A 22,898-nucleotide genomic window follows, 5' to 3' on the forward strand; every position below is an offset into this window, starting at 1 on the left:
GCCCCGGAGCGTCGCTGTGCCTGTCCGTGTGGGGGCCGGCGGCTCCCGCTCCCCCGCCACCGCCATGGGGAAGTCGTTCGCCAACTTCATGTGCAAGAAGGATTTTCACCCCGCCTCCAAGTCCAACATCAAGAAGGTGAGGGGGGCCGGGGGTGCCCCGGCGGGGACGGGTTGACGGTACCGCAGCGGCCCGAGCAGTGCTCTTCACCTTCCCGGAGTGGCACCGAGCAGTGCTCCTCACCTTCCTGGGGTGGCACCGAGCAAGGCTCCTCATCTCCCTGAGCTGGCACCGAGCAGTGCTCCTCACCTTCCTGGGGTGGCACCGAGCAGGGCTCTTCACCTTTCTGGGGTGGCACCGAGCAGTGCTCCTCACCTTGCTGGGGTGGCACCGAGCAGTGCTCCTCACCTTTCTGGGGTGGCACCGAGCAGTGCTCCTCACCTTGCTGGGGTGGCACCGAGCACCGAGCAGGGCTCCTCACCTTGCTGGGATGGCACCGGTGCTGGGGCAAAGAGGATGGAGAAAGCAGTGAAATAGTTAAGAAATATTTGAAGCTTCGGGTTTTCTTGTTCCCAAGTGTGTATGACTGTCGCATTTTCCTGGCTCGGGCTATTCAGTACCTGATTCTCAGAGTAAATAGGCGCTGTACCCCGTCCAGGAAAAGCCTACCTGTCCCGATGTGCCCGTGCTTTCCCAGTATTCCACACCTGCCTGAGCTGGGTGCAGGTGCCCTCTCCAGACCGTGGCCCAGGGCAGGAGCCCCCGAGGGGCCCTGGGGCTTGCGGTCTGCAGAGACTTCGCCGAGCAAGGGTCACTACAGGGAAAACAGTGGCACCCACACGGTGTCTTCTGAGCCTGCTTTTCTGAGCTACCGCATTTTCTCCTGTCTTTTCAGTGTGTCAGTGTTGTTGGAACTTGAAGTTTCTCAAAATTAGTGCTGTGGGAAGTTAATTTGTTAAAATACTGGATGAAAATTATGTGTTTTATGCAATTAGAATGGTGATCGTCCCTTGTTAAACATTTTCAATTGGGTAAACTAGTTATTTACACACTAATATATTTTGTAATAGTTTTTGTATTTAAGTGGAAGCTTAATTATTTTAACTAGGTATGGATGGCAGAACAGAAAATATCATATGATAAGAAGAAACAAGAAGAATTAATGCAACAATATTTGAAAGAACAGGAATCCTACGATAATAGGTGAGAATTGGTTTAAGATTGCTCCCTTCTTCCTCCTGTCTTGTTTTCACAGTAGTGAAGGTGATACTGCTGTGAGCAGTTTGAAGTACTGTCTCCATTGACTGTAGTAGTAGGAGAGGGCAGTGATTCATTAAGCGATGTCTGATTAGCAGAAGTCACAAGAACTTCTTTAGTGGTTTGTGCCTGCCTTCTGATTAATTTCAAAATATGCACATTTCACAGAACAGTCAATAATCTTGTATAATAATACATTTGTATCACACAGAAATCTGCTTTTTGTAACTCTTGACATAATACTTTTCAGCTGAGATTGAAATGTGTGATTTTTGTACACAATGTACCATGCAAAGTCATTGACTCATCTCTCAGGTTTTTTGATACTCACATTTTGTAACTCACATTAACAAATTAAAAAATGCTAGTTATCACAACAATTTCATACTTTTGTTTTTTTGAGTGTTACCAACGTGACTGTTTTGTGTGTAACATCCCAAACTGCCCTTTTTATTTAGGTTGCTTATGGGTGATGAGCGTGTGAAGAATGGTCTTAATTTCATGTATGAGGCCCCACCTGGAGCAAAGAAAGGTATTGCTGTTTCCTGATTGTGGGGAGATGGTACTGCAAAGCTAAAAACCTTCTGAAGAAACAAACGTGATGTATTCCATTTTAAAATAACATGTTCATGGTGAGATAATGATAGAAGGTGTGATTTTTTAATTATTTCTGTGAGAATGTGCATAGATATATATATAGATATATAAATATGTGTGTATATATACAGTATGTAATAATTTTGATCTCACAAAGCTTTAATTTCTTCCAAAGGAATGGTTGGGGTTGGGGTTTTTTTAAGCAACAGTTCAATGTGAAGGGAAGACCAGATAAATCTCTTTCCAGGAAACAGCATAAATTATGTCCTCAACCAAGGATTCTTCTTTAGCCAGTTATAAAGCCATTGGATGAGGAGGACTGGACCTTACCAGGGCAATGACTCAGACAACACAAATCTGTATTTTGGCCTGCTCTCCTTTACAAAAATAGCAGGTTGCTTTTGTTTAAAAGTTACACCCATAATTCAGCTTGATGCTTGTCAAAAATAGGAAATACCAGAGCAAGAAATTAATTATCAGAAGTTATAAAAATGATAAATGCTGAAATTCAGTAGTCAAAAATGCTGCCTGACCTGTGTCTGGTGAGTCTATGATTCTTCAGTAGTGTCATAAATGGAAGTTTCTGAATACCTGGTGGACACTCGTATCAATCACTTAATTTTAGCAAGATCTGAATGTAAGTGAAGAACTAAGAAAATGTATTTCCTCTAAGAGAAAACATGTTCCCTTTAAAATGCATCTTTCCCATTTGCATGAAATCATTTGGAAATGCTTGGATGGACTCATTCTTTGTAGACTAAGTTTTGCAATTATTTAACTTTAGAAGCTCTAATAGTAATCCCTTAAGCTTAGAGAAAATACAATTTCAAAGTAGCAATTATTGCTAAATTTTTTTTTAATATCTTAAAAGTAAATATTGTTGCTACTCTTGCAAAAAGTGAAGTTTTTATTTGTGTAACAAATCAGCATAGTTTTAGAAGGTGATTCTGGACTTACAGGATTTAAAGCTATATACTAGAGGCTGGTTATTTGTAAGTGCACTGTATTTATATAAAGCTACTTCCTGAGTACTTGCACTATTGATTAGTATAAACCATAAAATGTTTTTTCTTTAGCTTGGGGGAGGGAAACAGCATGTGGATTTTACATATGTAATTAATGCATCATTTATTTTCTTTGCATGCTTCCTGAAAATTCAAAGAGGAAACAAAAGAGGTATTTCATTACATTATTTCTTTATGTTCTCTTCTTGCTTGCTTAAAATGTATTCTGAAAAACTTCAAACTTACCACGTTCTCTGTTTTATAGCAAGAAGGAGAGACTGAATACAAATTTGAATGGCAAAAAGTTGCTCCTCGAGAAAAGTAAGATATCTGGATTTTTTCATATACTGTTCTTTTTGTCCCTTTTCCTCCCTGTTTCATTTTTGAGTAGGACACTTGTGTGATCTTTTCATGTCCTGACACTTAATTAGGAAAATCTGTTAACCTGGAACTGTTTCCTTGCTTAGCTTTATTTTCATTTGATTTTTACATCCATATTTGAAAACAAATTAAAAACAACGTGTACCGGAATTATACCTCTGAAATGGGTGCACGCTTATCAACAAAAGGTAACTTTGTATATAGGATGTCTTTTCAAAAATAGTGGTGAATGGAATATTTGTTTTCTCTTGTGTTTGTGTACAGATATGCTAAGGATGATATGAATATCAGAGATCAGCCCTTTGGTATCCAGGCAAGTTACACACATTTCGTTCTGTGGGTGTCTGGGGTGAATTTCAAATGTTGTTATACAGAACTTTCACATGGGCTCCCTTAAATTTATCACCTCTTTTTCAGTGGGTTTGAAGGCTTCTCTTATGCCTAATGACACAGAGGTTTCTGTAAAGGTTCAGCTACGCTGGTGACTGAATGGTGTCAATTGGCTTTGTTGCCCTTAGGTGCGGAATGTGAGATGCATTAAATGCCACAAGTGGGGTCACATAAACACGGATCGAGAATGTCCCTTATTTGGCCTCTCTGGAATCAATGCAAGTTCAGTCTCCAGTGATGGTTCAGGTAGGCAGTAAATGGCTTTTAAAGTTCTGGTTAGACATATATGGAGGGAGCTTATCATGTTTAATTTTAGAAGGTTTAAGTTTATCATATTTCAGAGAGTTGATGAAATCTGGAAAACCGTGAAATCCAAATGTAGGCTTCACAAGTTTGAGTTAGTTATTTCATATTGCAGGGACCTAATCTTCTAATTAGTAACTCATTTAAAAAAGATTCTATATTGCTTTGATCCTATCCATGCCTAAAACTGAGAAGCTGCCATGAGACTTTAGATCAGAATGACAAAATTTGTGTCACCAAAAAAATGAATGGATTGTCGCAGACTGTCCCAGTTCAGATTTAAGCAAACTGCTTAGATAAGATGGAATATATCATTATATCTTTGTTAATCTCTTGGTAAAAGAGAGACCTTTGTGGGCTTTTTTTTAATGTGCAATTGTAGAAGTGGATAAGCAATTGAAACCTAGATTTCCAAATGTCTGGTTTCCCTTCTTTTTTTTTTGCTTCTCGAGCTACAATTTTCTTTCTTCTATTAGCTCTCCTGTTACTTGAAGTCACACAGCAGTTAGTGCTAGATTATGTTTGAAGAAGTGGGTATTAGCATTCAAATTGAATATTATTTTTTTTACCTACAGTACATTTTTTTCTGTGAGTTAACCCAAGTTGTAATGCTTTTAAGTTTCTTAAAATTGGGGCATTTTAAGGAAACATCAGGTAGCATGGGTGACTTTTCATCCTTGCTGTGCTGTGCTCTAAAGACACCTGTTGTGTCTTGGGTTATCTAGGGACACCATTACATTAATTTGCACACACTCCATGATTTCTGCTGTTCTCTGTCTTCATTCAGATTATCTATTTTATGTAGCAGCTCCTAGTTTTGTTACATATTTAGCCTACCAACAAGCTTGTTTTTCAGATTTGAGTCACACAGATACATAGTTTCTTTGGGATGAGGCCTAGAAGAGTTGAGTTAAAGGAAATGGTGCCCCTTACTCTCCTGTCTTTTTAGGCATTGTCTGATGATTATGCCATTGTATTACTCAGCCTGTAGTTGACTTGCTCAGCCTTTCTGTTCAGTTGGTTATAAAGTTAAATCACTTTCTTGCATGATTCTTATCTTAGAAAAAAACTGTGCTTAGAGCATTTGTTGGTGGTAGAATTATATTGTGCAGCTCTTGCATGTCAGAGATGCTTTTGTGCTACAGAACTGACTATCCACACCTCAGTTCAAATGATGTGGGTCAGTTTTAGGGGTGTTTGGTTGAAAAAGCAGAAATTATTTGTTCGTGCTTGCACAAACCTGAATATGCATTCCTTATTATTTGTTCCAGTGTAATACAGACACTCTGCAGTGTCAGTAGAAGAATAACTGCTTGTTTCAAACCTTGCTGAACTATCTATATAGGTGTAGGCAATGTTTGACTGCTGTGGGTGTATCCCACTTGAAGAGATGTCCCCCAGATGGCTTTTCAAACCATCTTTCTAAGCCTAAAGAGAGTATTTAGCATGTATAATGAATTTTGCATGAAGGAAAATGGTGTAAAAGTACTTAGATGTTCTCAGACTGTGCCAGTGCCCTCTCATTTTCAACTCTGGAACTTAGAAGACAGTGTGCTATGCTGAGCTTAGACTCTTGTAGGCTGAGGAAGGATTTTTAGAGAGTAGGGGTGGGCGACAGATCAGGATTTGTATATATAATTTGTAAGAAGCTGTTCTTGAATTTGAATAGTCAGCTGTAATGATACTGCTACTTTCTCTTTCTTTCAGGGAAACTATGTAAGAACACTGTAGGTAAAGCTTAAAGTTCTCGATTTAATAGCAAATACAAGGCTTAGAGAAAGTGGTAATATTAATTACAATATCAAATAAAGGGTTGTCTGCTTTTTCTAGCCTCTGGAATACAAACCTTTCATCAACTTTTCTAAAACTTCTTCTGATTTAATAACAAGTTAAGTTACACTCCTTAGATGACTTCTGGAAATACGTGTAAATGAAGCACTGCAGTTAAATGACAACACAAATTCTTGAATTCACTGCTTCTCTTAAGACTCATAATTCATCCATATGGTATGCTAAAGTGTATGCCATGTATTTTTTTAAAAACTATGAGGTTTTTTGTTGTTGTTGAAACCCTGACAGTAGTGCTGTGTTGGCTGGGATGGGAGCAATTGCTTTGCATTGCTGAGAGTTCAGCCCAGTTGTTACAGTGCTGCAGATCCACAGTTGGCTCTGCTGCCTCTCTTTCCACCTCCAAGAACCTTCTTCTGTTGCTCTGTGCAATACACCTCCTCAAGCTCTCTTTCTTCCTGCTTCTCTTTATCAGTAATTGCATGCACTCCTAAACTGCTTTCTAGACTAAATTCCTGATTAATTTTTATTGCTTTGTAGTCCTGCAGAAATGTCCATTGCTATACCGTTATTTAGACTGGCTAGAACTCCAGAAAAAACTTTGGAAGGGACAGAGACTTTTAATGAGATCATCCTTTTATGACACTGTTCTGTGTTTTATGAACTGATGATTTTAAAAAGTCCTTTGCACTTGAAACAAGTTGACTTGCACATTAATTGCTTCCCAAGCATCCACTCCTCCACATGTCACAAGTGTCTCCTCATGCTTAGAATGCTGGTAAAAACCATGGAAATAGTCCACAGTTTTCATTTTTTGTGGTTGTCAGCAACAGGAAAAAAAAAGTGCAAAATTCCTTGGCTTCTGAGGTAAGGTAGAGTTTGTTCAATTTTTCTGAAGCTGTTTGTTCGTTTCTAAAATGTAGAGGTTAAAACACATCTCTGAACAGAGCAGTGAATAGGGATTTCAAGGACAGGCAGGGATTACTGGTGGTATACAGCAAGTCTGGGATGTGTGCTAAATTTATTTGACTGGACTTTTTAATAACTCAGTGTGTGAAAATACATTTGCAATGAACTCTCAAAAAGTTGAAAAATGTTTGGCTAAATTATTAGAGCATATAGTACTTTCAAAGGTTAGGAAGTATTGCCACATTTAGGAAGTAGTGGTAAACTTCTTTCTAGCTGGTGTTTCAGGAAATTGAAATATAAATATCGTCTCATAAATGAAAGGGCACAGCTAAGAAATACAGGTATAACGAGGAAAATTTTAGTACAGTAGTCAATGTACAAGAATTCCAATTAGTTTATGAAATTATTTGTATTAGAAGGACCAAATTTAAGTTCTGAATAACTAAACATTTTTTTTAAGAGCAAATCTTTGGATTTTTTTTAATACACTTTGGAAAGAGCTCTATTGCTTTGAAGTTAACTTACTTGGTAGTGCTTAATTTCTTCTGATTTATAATCATTTCATCCTAATAGAAGTCAATCTTACATCCTTTTCATGCAAATTGAGTGGAATAATTTTTTTTTTGGCAGTGCGTGGTAGTTACCCTTGCTAAATTTAGGTTAGAATTCTTCCAACTTTGCAAATACTCTGCCTTGCTGGAGCACACCATGCATCAGCACAGTACTGGAAGGCTCTGGTCCATGTGCTGCTGAGCATCCTGGCTGGTGGTGAATCTCTGCCCAGTCAGGCTGTGGGAGCTTTGGGCTTCATGGTTCTGAATCTGGTGTGCTAAGGACACTGGCATCACTAATTTCTGCAGAAGTAGGTTTTAACAAATGGTCTGGCTTCCCTGTCAAAAATTTGTAGCAGGCCTTGATACAAGTTCAGTTTTTGTTTTGTTCTAATTTATTCCTGCTTCAGAAAGAGTTAAACAAAATGTCTTGTTTGGACTCAGTATTTTATTCAGCATCAGAGGAAACATTTGACTGCAAATAAATGAAAGTGAAACTCATGTCTGATTTAGTTGACTTAGCTAAAGTTCCTGCTCTGTTTCTCCGTAGGGAAAAAGAAAAATTATTAACTGAGGTTTTTTTCCCCCCCACATCATGTCCAATATAGGCTTTTTCTTTCCCATAAACCCTGTAAGCTGTGATTCTGTAATTTCAGCAGAAGAATAGCTGTCTTTTAATGTGATGTGAAGACTACATTGTAATGTTCCTCTTGACACACAAAACTGGTTGGCAATTGCTGTGTCGGATTTGGTGTTGAATATTTTGTGTGCAAAGATCAGTCACAGCCTTCATTTTCCTCCAGTGAAAGCGCTGCAGGGCAGAGGGTGTCTGTGCCACAGAACTGTCTTCTGCTGTCTTTCAAGGTCTGACATACATTGCAGTGCTTCAGCAAACAAAAATAGGTACAATCAGTACCTTAACTTGGGCATGGTGGCTTGTTTTTTTTGCTTCTGGGACCATTTTACTAATCTAGCTGGTAATTCATACAAAAAAAAATAATAATCTTACCATTAAAAAGCACCTATTGAATAATATCTCACCAGTGACTGGAGATTATTTTTTCAATAAGGCAATTTCAGTGGATGTGGTTATCATGGGATAATCACACCCCTGGGGTACAGCCTTGTCTGTAATCTCCCAGGAGTGTAATTATTGCATGATAACTGCACCCCCTGGTGTTGCATTATTTCTATTATGAAATTCTTAGTTTTAGATATAAAGTAACTTTGATCACTGAAAACTGCGAAGTAGTGTTCCAATGTTCCAGCTGTGAGGCTTGCAGAGACCAACTTAAAAGATTTGCTTCTCCTTTACAAAGGTAAATTAGGCAATCAAAATGCTTCTTTGGGCTAAACTGATTTACAGAGTGTTTTACTGATAAAATCCTAACTTTCAAAGTTCATTCCAGATGAAAACACCAGTTGTGCTTCTGACTTTACGTGCCACTGTGTATATATGCATGTAGAAAATACAGAATGCATACCATAAAAAAACCAGCTCACTAGCATCTCAAAGTTTGCCTGTTTTTACAATCCTTTCTTCTCATTAACCAGGAGCATCTGTTGGGGCTTGTGAGGTTTTTTTGTGAATCCTGAAAAGCCATTAACTTGATTGGAACAGAGATCATTAGGTGTCCTGTGCAAAGTGTTTTGAAATAATACTGTTATTTCACTTCAAAATTGCCTGTGGCTTTCTTGATCAGGTGAAGTTAAGACAAACTGAATTTTTTTTCCTTTCCCTTCTTTCCTGCAAACAATCTATCCTGTTCAATGGTGGTTTGGGCAGATGAGGGGAAGGATTACTGAAAAGCTATGAAAGCTTGAATGCTTACAACTTCTATTATATGTTTTTTAGAAGAAAGAACCCAGTATCTGTTCCTTTTTTATGAAGAAGGGTATACTATCTTAGGAAGTGAGGCTAGTGTCTGCAATTTTATGAAGAGCATAGTTAGAAGTGGGATGGGAAGGTTAAAAGATGTTCTTGGACTCTTGGCCTGTGAAAGCTAAGCCTGGAGAGTGCTGAGCATCCTCGTCTGCTGTGGACTACTTTGCATTTTTTACAGCTGACTGGCTCCATATGTGAGCCATGCTGTGGAATTACTAAGGAAAAATTACTGTAAAGTGCTTACCTTCTGGAAATTTCAGGCAAATTCAGGTAAAATTCTAATGGAGCAATCTGTATGTGTATCTAGTGTCTTATGGTCTAACAGGAGAAAGCCACTGTAGGTATAGCTGTGCAGGTGCAGCCTTCTAAAGGCTGTTACCCAGCTCTGGGGTTTGCACCCTCTCTTTTCATCTCCTCAGTGCCCCTAAACTGACTGTGGGCATTGTTCCCATCTGTCTGTGACTTAGTGTGCTCCACTGATCTTAAGCCTTTAGGTGAAATACCTTTCCAGAGTAATCATTGAAATTACCAGTCAGGTGGAGACAGCAAAAAATGAAATCTATGTTTATGTTGCATTATGTCTGCATCTCACTGCAGTTTCCCAGTGACAAATACAGTTCCTTTTTTCCCAACAGAGAAAAGTCTGCATTGTATTGGGAATGCAGGATTTTTTTTTAAATGTCCTTTTGAATTTGTCATAACCAAGAAAAGGTATTTGAATATATTAACTGTGAATATTTGTATAAATGGTCATCTGTAGAAATGTGTAGAGTGTGTGAAACCTTCCTTTATGATCTGCAGCTGAGACCTTTGATTGTGAACAGTAGGAACCTTAACTAAATCTTCACATAGTTTAAGAACTGTCACATTTTAGAATAATCCTCCATTTATGTTTCAAAAGCCTTGGTATTTGTTGTGAATGCATAAAATACAGATTCTATTAGAAATCTTGTGCTTAGCATTTAAGCGATAAATATAGATTCCAATAGCAGTTTGATAATATTAAATGGCTTTTACTACTCCAAAAAAGTAAAAAGGAAACTCAGGTTTCTCTGAAATACCAAATCACAAAAGCATGGCAAATTACACCGAAATTCTGTGCTAAAGTGTTAAATACAGTTAAACTGCAGGCCCTCTGAAGAAGAGCTAATTAAAAGCCAGGGGTTTTAGTCATTGATTTCTCTCAATGCCAACTGCAGCAGTTGCTTTGAAGTGTAAATATGGTCTGAATGCACTCATCTCTGAAATAGATGAAAAAATTATCAGTAAAAGATGATTGATTCTGAATTAGTGGAGGCAGCATGAACTTACTGTGTGTCATGATCACATAATTTTGATTATAGTTCTTTGTCCTGTAGATAAAATAAGTGCCTGCTCTCATCTCTATCACAACCTCAGTAAAAGTTGGACTATGGAGTGTGATTAAGCTCAGTCTCTAATTTTTTTCCATTTTTGCTCAATTTCCATATTAACAAAAGCCATAGAAAACTTGGTGGACAGCGCAAGAAAGTATATGGATGTATTGACACAACTGTCTATTCTAATTTTAAAGTCAATTTCTCTTTTAAAGCAAAACCTAAAAACCATTGTATCATATGTTATGTCTTTGCTCCTACCCAAAAAAGGTAGCATTCTGCATTCAGAGTATATTTGTCCTTCATGTGGTTGTGTGCTAGACTGAAACTCACCATCAGAATATTTTCCAAAGCCTAGTTACTTCAAAAGAGGTGTTTTTGTACTCTGCAGGTATTTATTTATCTACTTTTCCACAGCAAAGCATGACTTTAGTGCCACTGATGTGTAGAAAACCATAAATAAATTTCAGTTTGGAGGAGTTATGGCCTCACATGGTCCAGGCTGCCTAGGAGAAAGGATGGTGACAGCATGCTTTAGGCATACTTTGCTAACAAAAAATGTGTAGCAATAAAAGAGAAGCTTTGAGAGTATCTTGTCCTTGATTTATAAATTAAGTTTTAAGCGTGGTAGCATGGAGTTTACTGACCATGACATATACTGGCAAATTGACAGCAGATACACAAGTGTGCCATGTTTACATTTTCATGTCAATTACGTCTCCTACAAGTCAGAAGTGTGATGGTGGTGTGATGATGGTGATGTTTTTAGATTAAAATGATCACATTTGTAACCTAAAATATATCCCATGCCAGAACACATTTTCAGAAAGGGAGAAAAGCTTGTTCTAAAAGCCATATTCTAAATATTGTTTTGATTATATGCAAAATGAGCAATAGTTAAAAGAAAGGTAAATAGTTGCAATTAAAATGACACCATGAAGAACCTGCTTTTTCCAGTAACTTTTATATAGTGTACTCTGTTTAATAGTGTACTCTATTTAATTTTGTAGCAATACATAGGATACAAAACAAAACATACATACAACCTTAAATATCATATAGTTCTGTAACTGCAGCCACAATGTAAGTACAACTGCTTACTGTCATCTCCCCTGCCAAAGATTACAGTGTTATTGTTTCTTGTGTCTTTGCTTTCCATTTATATTCCACTATAAAAATCCATTTAAAACTTGATTGATTGTAAAGAATAATTCAGTTTGCTTATCTGCACTGGTGACAGTAGTGAAAGCTTTTATCAGTAAATTGGGCAAATACTGTCATGACTCTGCATCATGGGTAGGTGGAAGTAAAATTGCTATTTTTTGTGATGCTGGCAAACATAACTTGATGGTCTGTCCTCAGTACCACTGAAGCTATTGCAGAAAATGTGGTATTTAATCACAGTGGTCATGACAAAGTGTTTTAGTATACTGCTCCCTCATATTGAATAATTAGAAAAAATGTGCTTTGCAGGTTGTAATGGAGGCCTGCTAGATGGTGTGTTACAGCTGGCATTGCTCTCCTAAGGGTGCCTGTGCTTCCTAGAGAAAACATTCTGAAAACAAGAGTCTTACATGCCCTCTGCATCTGTAGCATCAAGAGAAGTACAGACACAACAGAACATTTATTGCAGCCATAGGTTTCTCTGGTTTCTGGGACACATGTGGGGCAGGAAGAGCTTGCTGTAAGGCAGGCACTTAAGTAATTGAAATCCAGAACTGTATTCCCTCCCTGATGGCTTAATAGAAGCAGAACTGATTCTGTTAATTCATGTCAGTTGTGTGATGAGAAATTGGGAGTGCTCCTTGTTCTAAAAAAGCAAATTTACAATATGTTATGGGAATCCTAATATGATATTCTTCTGCAATCCAGTGTTATTGATGCTCATATATGCCTGAGAAAAAAAACTAGTTACATCTCTTTTGTTTATGTAATTTTACAGGTATTTTAAAGATGCACCAAAAGCTGTCAAGCTTAAGTTGTACTCGGGTAGTGCTTTGTGAAGACTCAGATCTTCACACTTCATTGCATGTTTTGAGTTTCTAGATTTTGTGCCCCAACTCTTTGAGTCAGCTGAGCTATCTAAATTGTATCCTTAAATAGTATCTCGAACAGAAGATAACAGAGAGAATTAGAATTAGTACAGCAAGAATCTTTGTGGAAAGTAAGAAGCAGGAAGATACTGTAACCTCTTTGCGTGACAACACTATTTCTTGAGAATTGCAGTAGCCAACAAAACCCTTTAAAAATCTATGACTATTTAAGGATGGAGACTTTTTTGTGCAAGCCCTTGTATAATGTTAAGTACTTGTAACTACAGATAATATAAGAAGTTGTCAGTTGTCTTAATGCATAAAAATAAATGTCACATTCACAAGCAGTTAATCATGCTATATGACAAGTTTTTCCAAGACTATGAATTAGTTCTAAAGCAGGTAAATGGTTTAGTTTTAGGTGAGTAGCATCTGGGAAAGTTTTAAAGATTTTTTTTCCTTTTCTTTCTTTTTCCTATCAAAATGCAAATTTCAGAAAATAACCTTAACAGTCACATTCAAAAATAGCAAGGTACTGTATTTGACTTGTTTCAGGAAGAATAAGAAACAGATGATGAAACATTGTAACTTTGAACTTATTTTTAGTTTGCTGATGAAAGAATGCTGAGGGACTAGTTGTCAGAAGTTGTAGCAATCAGCTATTTTTATAGGATGCCAGTATCTAAAGTGCTGCCAGCTCATGGTTTAATATCTCAGGATGTTTTCACCTGCATCAGGTCACAGAAGTGGCTTCTTCACAAGTCTGTAAGGACTGCCTATATGAGGAGTTTAATTTTCATAACACATAAAGGATTTTTGTGCCTGATGAGTGAGTCTGCAAGTGATGTGTGCTGTTCAAGAATAATAAGCTATCATCATAGCCAAAGATTTTAGCCAACTGAGAAGCCTTTCAGCTCGTCCTACCATCTGTTTTACTGTTAATGACTCAGCAGGAGCATAGGGCTGCCAGGTATACCCAGTACTGCTTTCTCTGACAGTCATGGAGGGTGAAGACACAACTGTGGTCATAAGCCAAAGGCAGGCTGAAAAGATTTACCACTTTGGGTTACCAGGCAACCTGCTGGCATCAAGGTTTAAGCTTTAACTGCTTAATAGGGAAGCCAAGGACACTTCGGAGAAGTTGCTTTTTTCAAATCTCTGTTAAGTGAGGTTCAGTTTTTAGGGTTTCTTTTACAGGCTTTGTCTCTCCCATTTACATTAGCCAGGAGAAATCCCCTATTGCATTTTATAATGTGGAAATGAGAATGTGATTGTTTACTCACAGACTTAGGCATCTTTTAGAACTCTGTGAAAAAGCATCTCAAAAGGAAGCATGTTACACACCTCAATGCTGTCACATAAAATAGCTGCGCTCAGGAGTCCTGAGAGACCTCAACCTGTCACTGATATTTCAAAGAAAATCAGATCTGCTTATCAACATCATTAAAATATACATCAAAAGCAGTCTGTTGAGGTATGGATGGGCAAACAAAGTCACCAAGCATTTAATTCCTTTCATTTCAAGCAAAAGAGTTTATATGAGAATTAACATTTTCTTGATTCTTGTTCTGTTGCAGAAAGTAGGCAATAATAGAGATTTGCAGTTAAGCTGTGCAGTCATTGTCAAATATGATGTCTTAATTGAACTTATCAGCCTGGACTTGTAACCAGGTAGAAAACAGTCTCTTTGCACTTCTCAGATCAGAGATTGTTTTCTCCCTGCTGTGTCTCTACAGATGTCTTGCTGTCACTGGGCAGCAGAACTTCTGAGAAGCACAGTGGCATCATTGTTTAAAAAAGAGTGTAAGCAGGTTAATCTGTTTCATCCTCTCAGAAATGTTAATGTTTTTTAAACTGCAAAGATGCCATACTGCAAGGAAGTGTCTTCCATAATCAACCACTCTGGACAGCTGCCCATGGCATGCCTGGCCGGGGTCTCCACACACAAGAGTTGTGAAATAGGATTGTGTTTTGACTCTACTTACATTTATGGGTTGGTTTATTTTCTGAATCTCATTTCCTAGTGTTTTCTAATACCTTTAGTTATAGTAAAAGTAGCATACTTAATAAAGCTTCTTGGAGATTCTTGCCTCTCCTCACAAGCTTGGCTGAACCTAAATGACTGTTTCCCTCACAATTGTAGGGGGACCAAAACAGGAATAATTTATTTCATAAAAAACTTTAGTCTCAAGTTTCTGTGGGTGCATTTGATGCAGCTTGTATACATCCACAAAGCAGGAATAACAGTAGTTTGGTAACTGTCCTTATTGTCCTTATCATGGTAATATTGGATTGCAGTTAAAATACTGTAGGTGGAGCTATGAATTTCTCATTGATGTCATTAACATACAAGGAAACAGATGCACAAAAATCAGTAGTGTTGGGCATTCATTACATGCTTTTTCTTAAAAAATAAGAAATTATTTTGCTTGCCTCTTGCCAGTGCTATGCACAAAGAATGCCAAAAAGGTTTGTTTCTGGAAAATAATTTTGAATTGTTGTTTTGAAGGCCAATGTGCCCTCATGTCTCTCTGATCTCAATTTTGACCATAGTCCTCATAGGGACCCACAAAGTTAGGGCTTATGTCTTGGTTCTTTGACAAATCTGCTGTGTAGATTTGGACAAGTTGCATTTCTCTATTGGTCTAATCACACTAATGACAACAATTAGGTACTGGATACACACCAAAATGTATACAATGCTGAAACACTGAAGAGGAATACCTAAGAAGTTAGTTAAGTTACTTCTGTAGGCAGTGACTCTTTGAATAATAGGGAGGAACTGCCTTTGAATAATGGAGGTATTCTAGGCTTGAATTGGTCAAGTGTTTTGGTTTCTTTGGTGTGGAGAAATCTTTCATGACTCTGTGCTTTGTCTCCACTTGGCTTCCTCATGCAGGGTTTTTGACTGAATTGTATGGCTGTTTTATATGGACTTTTCAAATCAAGGCCTCTTCTGGTGCCAAATTCTGTCTGTCTAATATTAGTTTCTGTTCCAGCCAGAGTAGATTTCGACAAGCACACCAAGGTATGAAAATTGAAATGTGCCAAAATGTAGACACTGGGGCCTATACACCTTCATTAGTTGTGAGCTTACAATTACACTATAACACATAAAAATAAAAAGCACTTTGTGTAGAGTACAGAGAGGATGGGAAATAACCCCCTACTTAAGAAAAATGTAAACTCCAGGGAAGACCTAAAGGTATCTCATTTGAAAATGCTTATGCCTGGAAAAATAAGGAACCTGTGAAAAGAATGTCACTAATGCAGGGGCTCCTTAAACCATTTCCAGAGTTTTGTTTTATTTCTTCCTGCTTTACATGTAGACCTGTTTGTTTCTGTAATGTAATATATTGTACAGGAAAACTAAGAAAAAGGTTACTTCTTTTGAGAAAGTGCTATATTAATTTCCATATATTTTCTATTGCAAAAATCTCACTTTATTTTTCCTTACTTGTCTGTGTTAAAAATCTGAGTTTTATCAGTCTTACAACTAAGTCTTTAACCACAGAGCAGAATCAGTGCATTTCATAAGGCTAATTAATCTTATCATGTACAGTAGTTTACTGAAGTAATACTGAATGTGTGCTCCATGCCCTGTTTTACATTCCTTTTAATTTAGATTTACCTTACACAGTTCATTGACAGTAAGGTTAGTGAAGGAACTGGGAAGGAAATTTACTGAAAGTGACCTCACAAGAGAGTGAATATTTAGGGTGAAGAAAAGTACCTAATCAGACAAGTACACAACATTATGATGATCACAGGGATTCAATTAAAGCATAAGAGTGAGTTACAAGGTTTGTAAATTATGCAGTCAAGTCTGAATGATCCATAATACATCCATAATACATATTTTTCTCCTTGTTAGATTCTTGCAAAGAAAAAATCATGTGCCTAATGCCAACACCTACTGTAATGAAAAATATAGCATGTTTTTAAGCTAATAAAACCAGAAATCTCTGAGGAGATAATAGTCTGGAGCTACATATATTTGGCAATCCCTAGAATAAGTAAGAACACAGATACTTTTAATGTGTTTTTATATTCCTTATGTATTCTTCTAATGTTACTTTTTACATTGAAGTTCAAAAGATTTGTGTCGTTGTGGAAAATGAGTTAGTAGTGACATATTAGAGGAGCATTATCTCATTGTTTTAAAGGAGAGGAGGTACTTGAGTCTTATTTAATATGCTTTATTTAGATGTCCTCTGCTTTTTTTACTATAATAAAAATATATTACTAGACTTTTCTAATATATTGTTTTCAACATGACAAAGTTACATAAGAGAATCCCCTTGTACTTAAAGAAAAATGCAATTATTTTCCATTCTGAATCTTCAGACTGCTGTTTTAGAAAATCATATCTGATTATTTGCTCAGCAGAAGATTATTGAGTTGATTTAGCTGTGATTTTACTTAACAAAGCTTCAACTGAATTCCTACTGTGGAGTCCAAAAAAGGTAGAGAGATATAAATGATACATTCAAACTGTGATTTTTGTGAACAGGGCCATCAATGCACCCCTCGGAGCTAATAGCGGAGATGAGAAACAGTGGGTTTGCACTGAAACAAAATGTACTGGGGAGAAACTTGACCGCAAATGATCCATCACAGGTAATATCTTTTTACCAGTAAGCTGAAAATGTCTGTAAATCTAAATGTGATTGCTTGTGAATTGTTACTTAATGTTTTCAAATATGCATATCCATAGGAAAGCTGAAGAGCTGTACCAGTAGAAAAATGTCAGAAAACTTAGTTTTCCAGCTTTGTTTCGTACGGAATGGTGAATCATAAATTACTTCTTTTTAAACCACATATAATAAATTAAATCCCTCTTCTGGGTGACTAGAAATTGAATTTTTCATAATGGGGTGGTTAGGGCTTTTGCTGCATGCTTGTAATACAGTGCTACCCTTTGGATGAAGTTTGAGGTAGTATGCACAAATAATTACAGGAATGCTATATCTGAAGGGTTTTTTTTTACTTGATTCACCATTGTTCCAGTTATTTTTTCTTTGAGTGAAAATGGTTCAATTGCCTTTACTTAGACTGCTCAAAGTGTATTACTAATTGAGGTGCTTGAATAAAAGTGTAAAATGAAAGGTTTATATACACTCCTTGAAGTAACCTTTGTTCATATGGCAGGATAGTCAAACCACTAGTAAAGAGGGGATGACCACAAGCTGGTCTTGAAGTCTTCAGTAAATCAGCAGTCCATTGTGTCTCCACAGACAGATGTACCTTTGCCTTTAAAAAAGCTATGTACCCCCCAAAATGGAGCCAATGGACACTGTTAAATGAATAATATTGATATCAGTATGTTTGCTTTATGTTAGGTGTGCTGGGGGTTTCTTTGTAAGAGCTTTTTAATCTTTATTTCTTCTTTCGTCTTCTGAGTATGGCTAAAATTAAAAACATCACTGTGGAGAACTGTGGTGTACCAGATGCACATAATTTGAGGAATTCAGGGTCTTCAAAGCAGTTTTGCTTTGCTGATTGTGTTACTGCATGTAGATTATATGATTACAGTATTTTGCATTGCTAGAAGACTTTGTGCACATTTAAAGACTAATAACACAACAGTGAAGTAGATGTGTTACCCATTTTCCTAATGACTAAACCGAGACAGAAAAGTAATTTGCTTAAATTACTCTGAGTTTGAGCAGGACTAGTGTCTTACCTATTCATCCAAGCATGATAACAATGGAGTGACTTATCCTGGGGAATCGTGGGCTTCAAAATCAGCTCCTTTTTATTAACTATTTGAGAAATGTTTCTTTCCCTGGCAGTGATTTTTTCATGTGTTCATAATAACTCCTGTTGTATAACCCCCACATTATAACACCTACTCAGCTCTGAGAGAGAATGTCGGGGCTTTTCACTTGGTAGTGGGTATTCTGTTCTAACCAGTGTCTGAGGCTGATTTAGTAATACAAATATATTTGTATCTGTGCAAAAATAAGGTACATAGGGGCACCACTTTTAAAACAGAAATCTGAATGAATATATTATTTTTATCTATAAGAAGCTAAGGTCTTAATACATTTTTCTAGGAGTTTGTTACAAGTGAAGGAGATGACGATCCAGAAGTTGAATTTTTAAAATCACTATCAACCAAACAAAAACAGAAACTTCTAAGGTAGGTCTGGTACTTAGTGGAGGGGATAAGTATCACCAGTAGTTCTGACTACATCCATGATTGCCACTGTAACTTTGTGGTGCCATTTAGCACCATCAGTGCAGAAGAAAATCAGCTTAGTTTAACATACACTTGACCACAAATGGCATTATGTAGCATGATTTTTAACCTACTTGTTTTATTTTAATCTAATTTTGATGCCTTTGGTTGGGGCTCATTTCCAGTTTAAGTGGGATACTGAAATACTAATTGGCTCACTAAGGATGCTGTGCAGCTGTTTTAAAATACTATTCTGCACTCTGTTGTTTACAGTATCTTCTCTTGTGATAAAAAATTCTGTGCTTTTGTTCACTGGTTTACAACTTGACAAAGTTTATCTTCTCCCTGTGGCTGAACTGAACCTGACTCTGTACCCCAATGCCAAGGCTGGCCCAGCTGCACCCTGTGCTTGTGTCAGGGCTTGCAGCTTACTGCTCCTTGTGGGTCTGAGTTAATGAGGTTCCTGTGCTTTGCTTTTATCCAAGTGATGCTGTGTGCCAGGTGACTAATGGGTTTTTTCTGTCTTCATTTGCAACATTATCCTGAAATAATCTCAAAATTTTTAAAATCAAAAATACTAACTGCTGGCAGGTAGATCCCATAGAGGCATGCAGATGAAACAAGCTTTTAGGATAAAAGATGTCACATATGTGGGGAGTGGAAGGGGAGGGGGAAAAGGTGAATGGCTAAGCAGGTAGTAGGTAGGTACATGTGGTATTCACATATGCAATAATTCTCTGAAAACAGTCAACGTGTTTTATGTTCCTTTTAAGTAAGGAATGTGTATGTAGAGTAATTTAAAATGTTATTTTTGTTTGAACTTCTGCTGGCCCAACACATTGAAATTTTTATAATCCTATATATTTTAGAAGTTGAAGTTTAGTAAATATTTGGATCCTTTTGGCTTTATTAGTCTGAAGGGATTTTTAATACACTGGAAGCAGTTTCACTATTCACTCACTGATTTTCTGAGCATAAATACAGAAAGCAAAGTAAAAACTACATTAAAGTAATCAAATAGTATGCATGAGGATGATGCAATATTGTATATTCACAGACAGAAAATGTAAGTTTCTAGTTGTGAAAAAAGAGGTTGCTGGAAATATCTATTATTTGCCTAAAGAACTCAAAGATGTATGTTTTAGTCTCAGTTTTCATCATTAATAGAAAGTGAATACTAATGGCATTTTTTAAATTTTCAAAATACCTTTTTAAAATGCACAAACAAAAGCAGCAATGATTTTCTCAAGTCTCCAGAGCAGCCTGACAAGGAGGAAGAAAGCACTACTGAATGTTTTTATTCCAAGTTACAAGGCCCAAATTGACATCTCTTACTTATCTTTTTGAAAAATAAAGAATTAAAAGATCATATTATTCCTGTTTTGAGGGAGCAGCTGTGGATTACATACTATGGGTAATGCAGGTTAGAAGTTTTAAAATGAAACCTTGCTGAAAAAGGAAAAGAATTCAATGTGTTTTTATAAAAATGAATGTATTTACTGTATAGGTCATCAGAATTAGTGAACTTTGAAAGACAATGACTTTGTAATCTAGTATATCTTAACATGTCTGATTGTGCCACTCTTTTATTTTGAAAACAAAAGGAAATTGGATCGTCTAGAGAAGAAAAAGAAAAAGAAAGATAGAAAGAAGAAAAAGCAGCAAAAGAAAAAAAGCAAAAGTAAACACAAGAAACATAAGATGAGATCCTCTTCCTCATCCTCCAGTGAAACTTCAGTAAGCAGCAGTGACAGCGAGACTGACAGCAGAGATAAAGCAGCACAAAAGAAGATGGATTCTAAGAAAAGAAAAAAAGACAAGTTTTCAGAGGCTAGCAGCAGCAGCGATTCAGAAGGAAAGGCAAAAACGAGGAAGGAAAAACTTTATGAAGATCTCTCCAGTAGTCACGGTAACAAGGACAAAGACAGGGAGAAGTGCAAGCTTTTAAAGCGAGATAGTTCTGCAGAGAACAACAAATGGAACTCCTGTGAGGGGGAAAGAAAGTCCACAAGCAGATCCCATAGCATGAACACGAGAGACACTGAAAGAAAGGAGAAGGATAGTAGAAGCCAAAACATGAATGAGGGGAGCAGGAGAAGCCCGTGCTCAAATCACAGCAGTTCCAGGCAAAGGCACATAAGAAGAAGTCCAAGTCAAAGCCCTGGTGAAGAGCGGCACAGGAAAAAGGACACCAGAAGCCCCAGCACAGATGTACACAGAGAGAGGGGGAAATGTAGAGAAGGCCATGGGGACAAGTGCAGTAAAGTGGAACACAGAGAAAGGAGCAGACGCAGCAGAAGCAGAAGCAGAGAGAGGAAAAAAAAATAGATAGTACAGGGGACAGGTGCAAACAAGAACTTCTCTGGGTTTTGATGAATAGCTTTCAACAAGGGCTCAGTTGCATACTGCTGTTCATTTTCCAACCTCTGGAACTAGCATTTCCTACATAGAGCCAACAGCTTTATGTATGGCTCAATTCTATTGTGTTGGAATATTTGTAAATTAGGTATAAACGTTAAGGTATTTTTTTACTGTCTAAATATGCTTATTGGCAAATACCTCTTGTATACATGCAGTAATTCACAAACTTGATTTTAGGATTTTAAAATATTTAAAAGCAGTATGTGATACTCTTGGTTTCATCTATGATTTCTATTTGGATACAACTGTGAGGGGAGCAGAGAAAGCAATTGAGATAGTTCTGGATAAGATCACTGCTTTAGATATCAAAGCATTGTCTTGTAGAGAGTTTTGGTTTTTTCATACTGAAACATTTTTCCTAAAGTTCCCTGTAAGAGATCAATTTTATGCGTTAAAACAACAGAGAAACATAGTTCACATAAGTGTATAGCCAACATTTTCTGGCCTCCTGCAGTGTACAGCTTGGTCAGGGCTATCTAAACATCTTGAACCCCTGTTGGTATGTGTCAGTACAATGTCAAGTTATTGTTCAATAATCTCTGAAGACATGAAAGGAATATTTACTGCCTCAACTGCTTCAGGTATTTCATTGTTTGTGGCAGTAAGTTAGTGTAAATAGTCATCCTTTTGTTTTCATGAACCTTTTTGTGTTTTTAGTGACTGTCAGTCATTTTCCGCATACGTTGTTATGAAGATGAACTTCCATAATAAAATAGCTTATTCTTTAAAACCAGTAATAATTGCCATCTTCTTCAGAGTTCTGAGCCAGTACAAATGCACAAGGCAACACTTCACAAGGTTTTTATTGCAAAGGAAAGGCTTCTCTTCTCTTTCAGGATGGCAGATGGAAGCACATTCATTAGTGGACATGTGAAACAGTCACTGTGCTCAGTATTCCAGCAACTTTCTTACCCTCCTCACTCACAGGACAAATGGGACTATCTTTTATTACCAGTCCACTTCCACTTCACTCAGAAGATTTTCAGCACTGCACAGAGTATAATAATACATGGTGAAAGTGACCTGGCTTATCGTTTAAGTGCATGTGAAGAGTTTGAAAGGGTGAACCATTAAGAGATGTCACCTTTTCAATGTGTCTGCATTAGGTTACTCTGGGCATTCTTGCTGAAGTAGCTGGGAGTTAAAGAGCCCCTGCAGTAGAGTCAGCCTCCCTATATTGATGTGTAGAAGCTCTGATTTAGAAAGAACAGGAGGAGACTACAAAAATGCCTGTTTTAGCAATCTAAACAAAAGCTCTGTGTAAGAGAGGACAGAGTAATGTGATAGGGGAAAAGGCATATTCTGGTATGAACATTTTTGTGTTAAGTGCAGCAGGAAAGAGGAATAACTGGAAGGTGCCTGCGTTTCAAAGGAGGGTCTCTCCAGTTGTTTTGTGTTTGGCTCAGGAATCCTGCCAGCTACAATGCAATTGACTCTCACCTGAAGAAGAGTGGACAGCTCGATAGCCACAGCTGTTTGCTGTTTTGTGGGCTCTACATTTTACTCCTTTCCATGTAGTTAAACAGTGTATCCTGCCTTTTCGGATAGGAAGAGACTGGCAGAAAAGTCATGGTATTTTGGATGTATCTGTATTAGACTACCAGGGGAAGGTTGGTGTGGCTGTGCAGGCAGTGTCTCACTCCCGGTACCTTCCCTAGGCCAGTTTGTAAGGAAGTGACCCTGGGGGCCCAGAGGCCGGCTGCGGGAGGGTGGGGCCGCCCTCGCCACAGGGGGCCCGGCCGGGGCAGCGGGGCCGGGCCGGGCCGGGGCAGCGGAGGTGGGCCGGGCCAGGCCGGTCCGGGGCAGGCCCGAGGCGCTGTTTGCCCGCTGCCCTCACGAGCA

The 22,898-nt window shown here is 37.7% G+C and overlaps 1 protein-coding gene across 1 annotated transcript; it reads left to right on the plus strand.

The window, feature by feature from the left end:
- The first annotated feature begins 16 nt into the window (after window positions 1-16).
- On the plus strand, window positions 17-21,790 carry CIR1 (corepressor interacting with RBPJ, CIR1). The gene is made up of 10 exons (XM_054277917.1): window positions 17-136; window positions 1,107-1,201; window positions 1,714-1,787; window positions 3,015-3,028; window positions 3,122-3,177; window positions 3,502-3,550; window positions 3,756-3,873; window positions 16,965-17,071; window positions 18,511-18,596; window positions 20,240-21,790. Exons 1-10 carry the CDS (start codon window positions 65-67, stop codon window positions 20,961-20,963), a joined length of 1,395 nt encoding a protein of 464 aa, XP_054133892.1. The 5' UTR covers window positions 17-64; the 3' UTR covers window positions 20,964-21,790.
- Window positions 21,791-22,898: the final 1,108 nt, after the last annotated feature.

This window comes from Melozone crissalis, unplaced genomic scaffold (genome assembly GCF_028551555.1).
Source record: "Melozone crissalis strain CALT ecotype California unplaced genomic scaffold, PUWL_Pcris_2 ptg000023l_1, whole genome shotgun sequence".
NCBI lineage: Eukaryota > Metazoa > Chordata > Aves > Passeriformes > Passerellidae > Melozone > Melozone crissalis.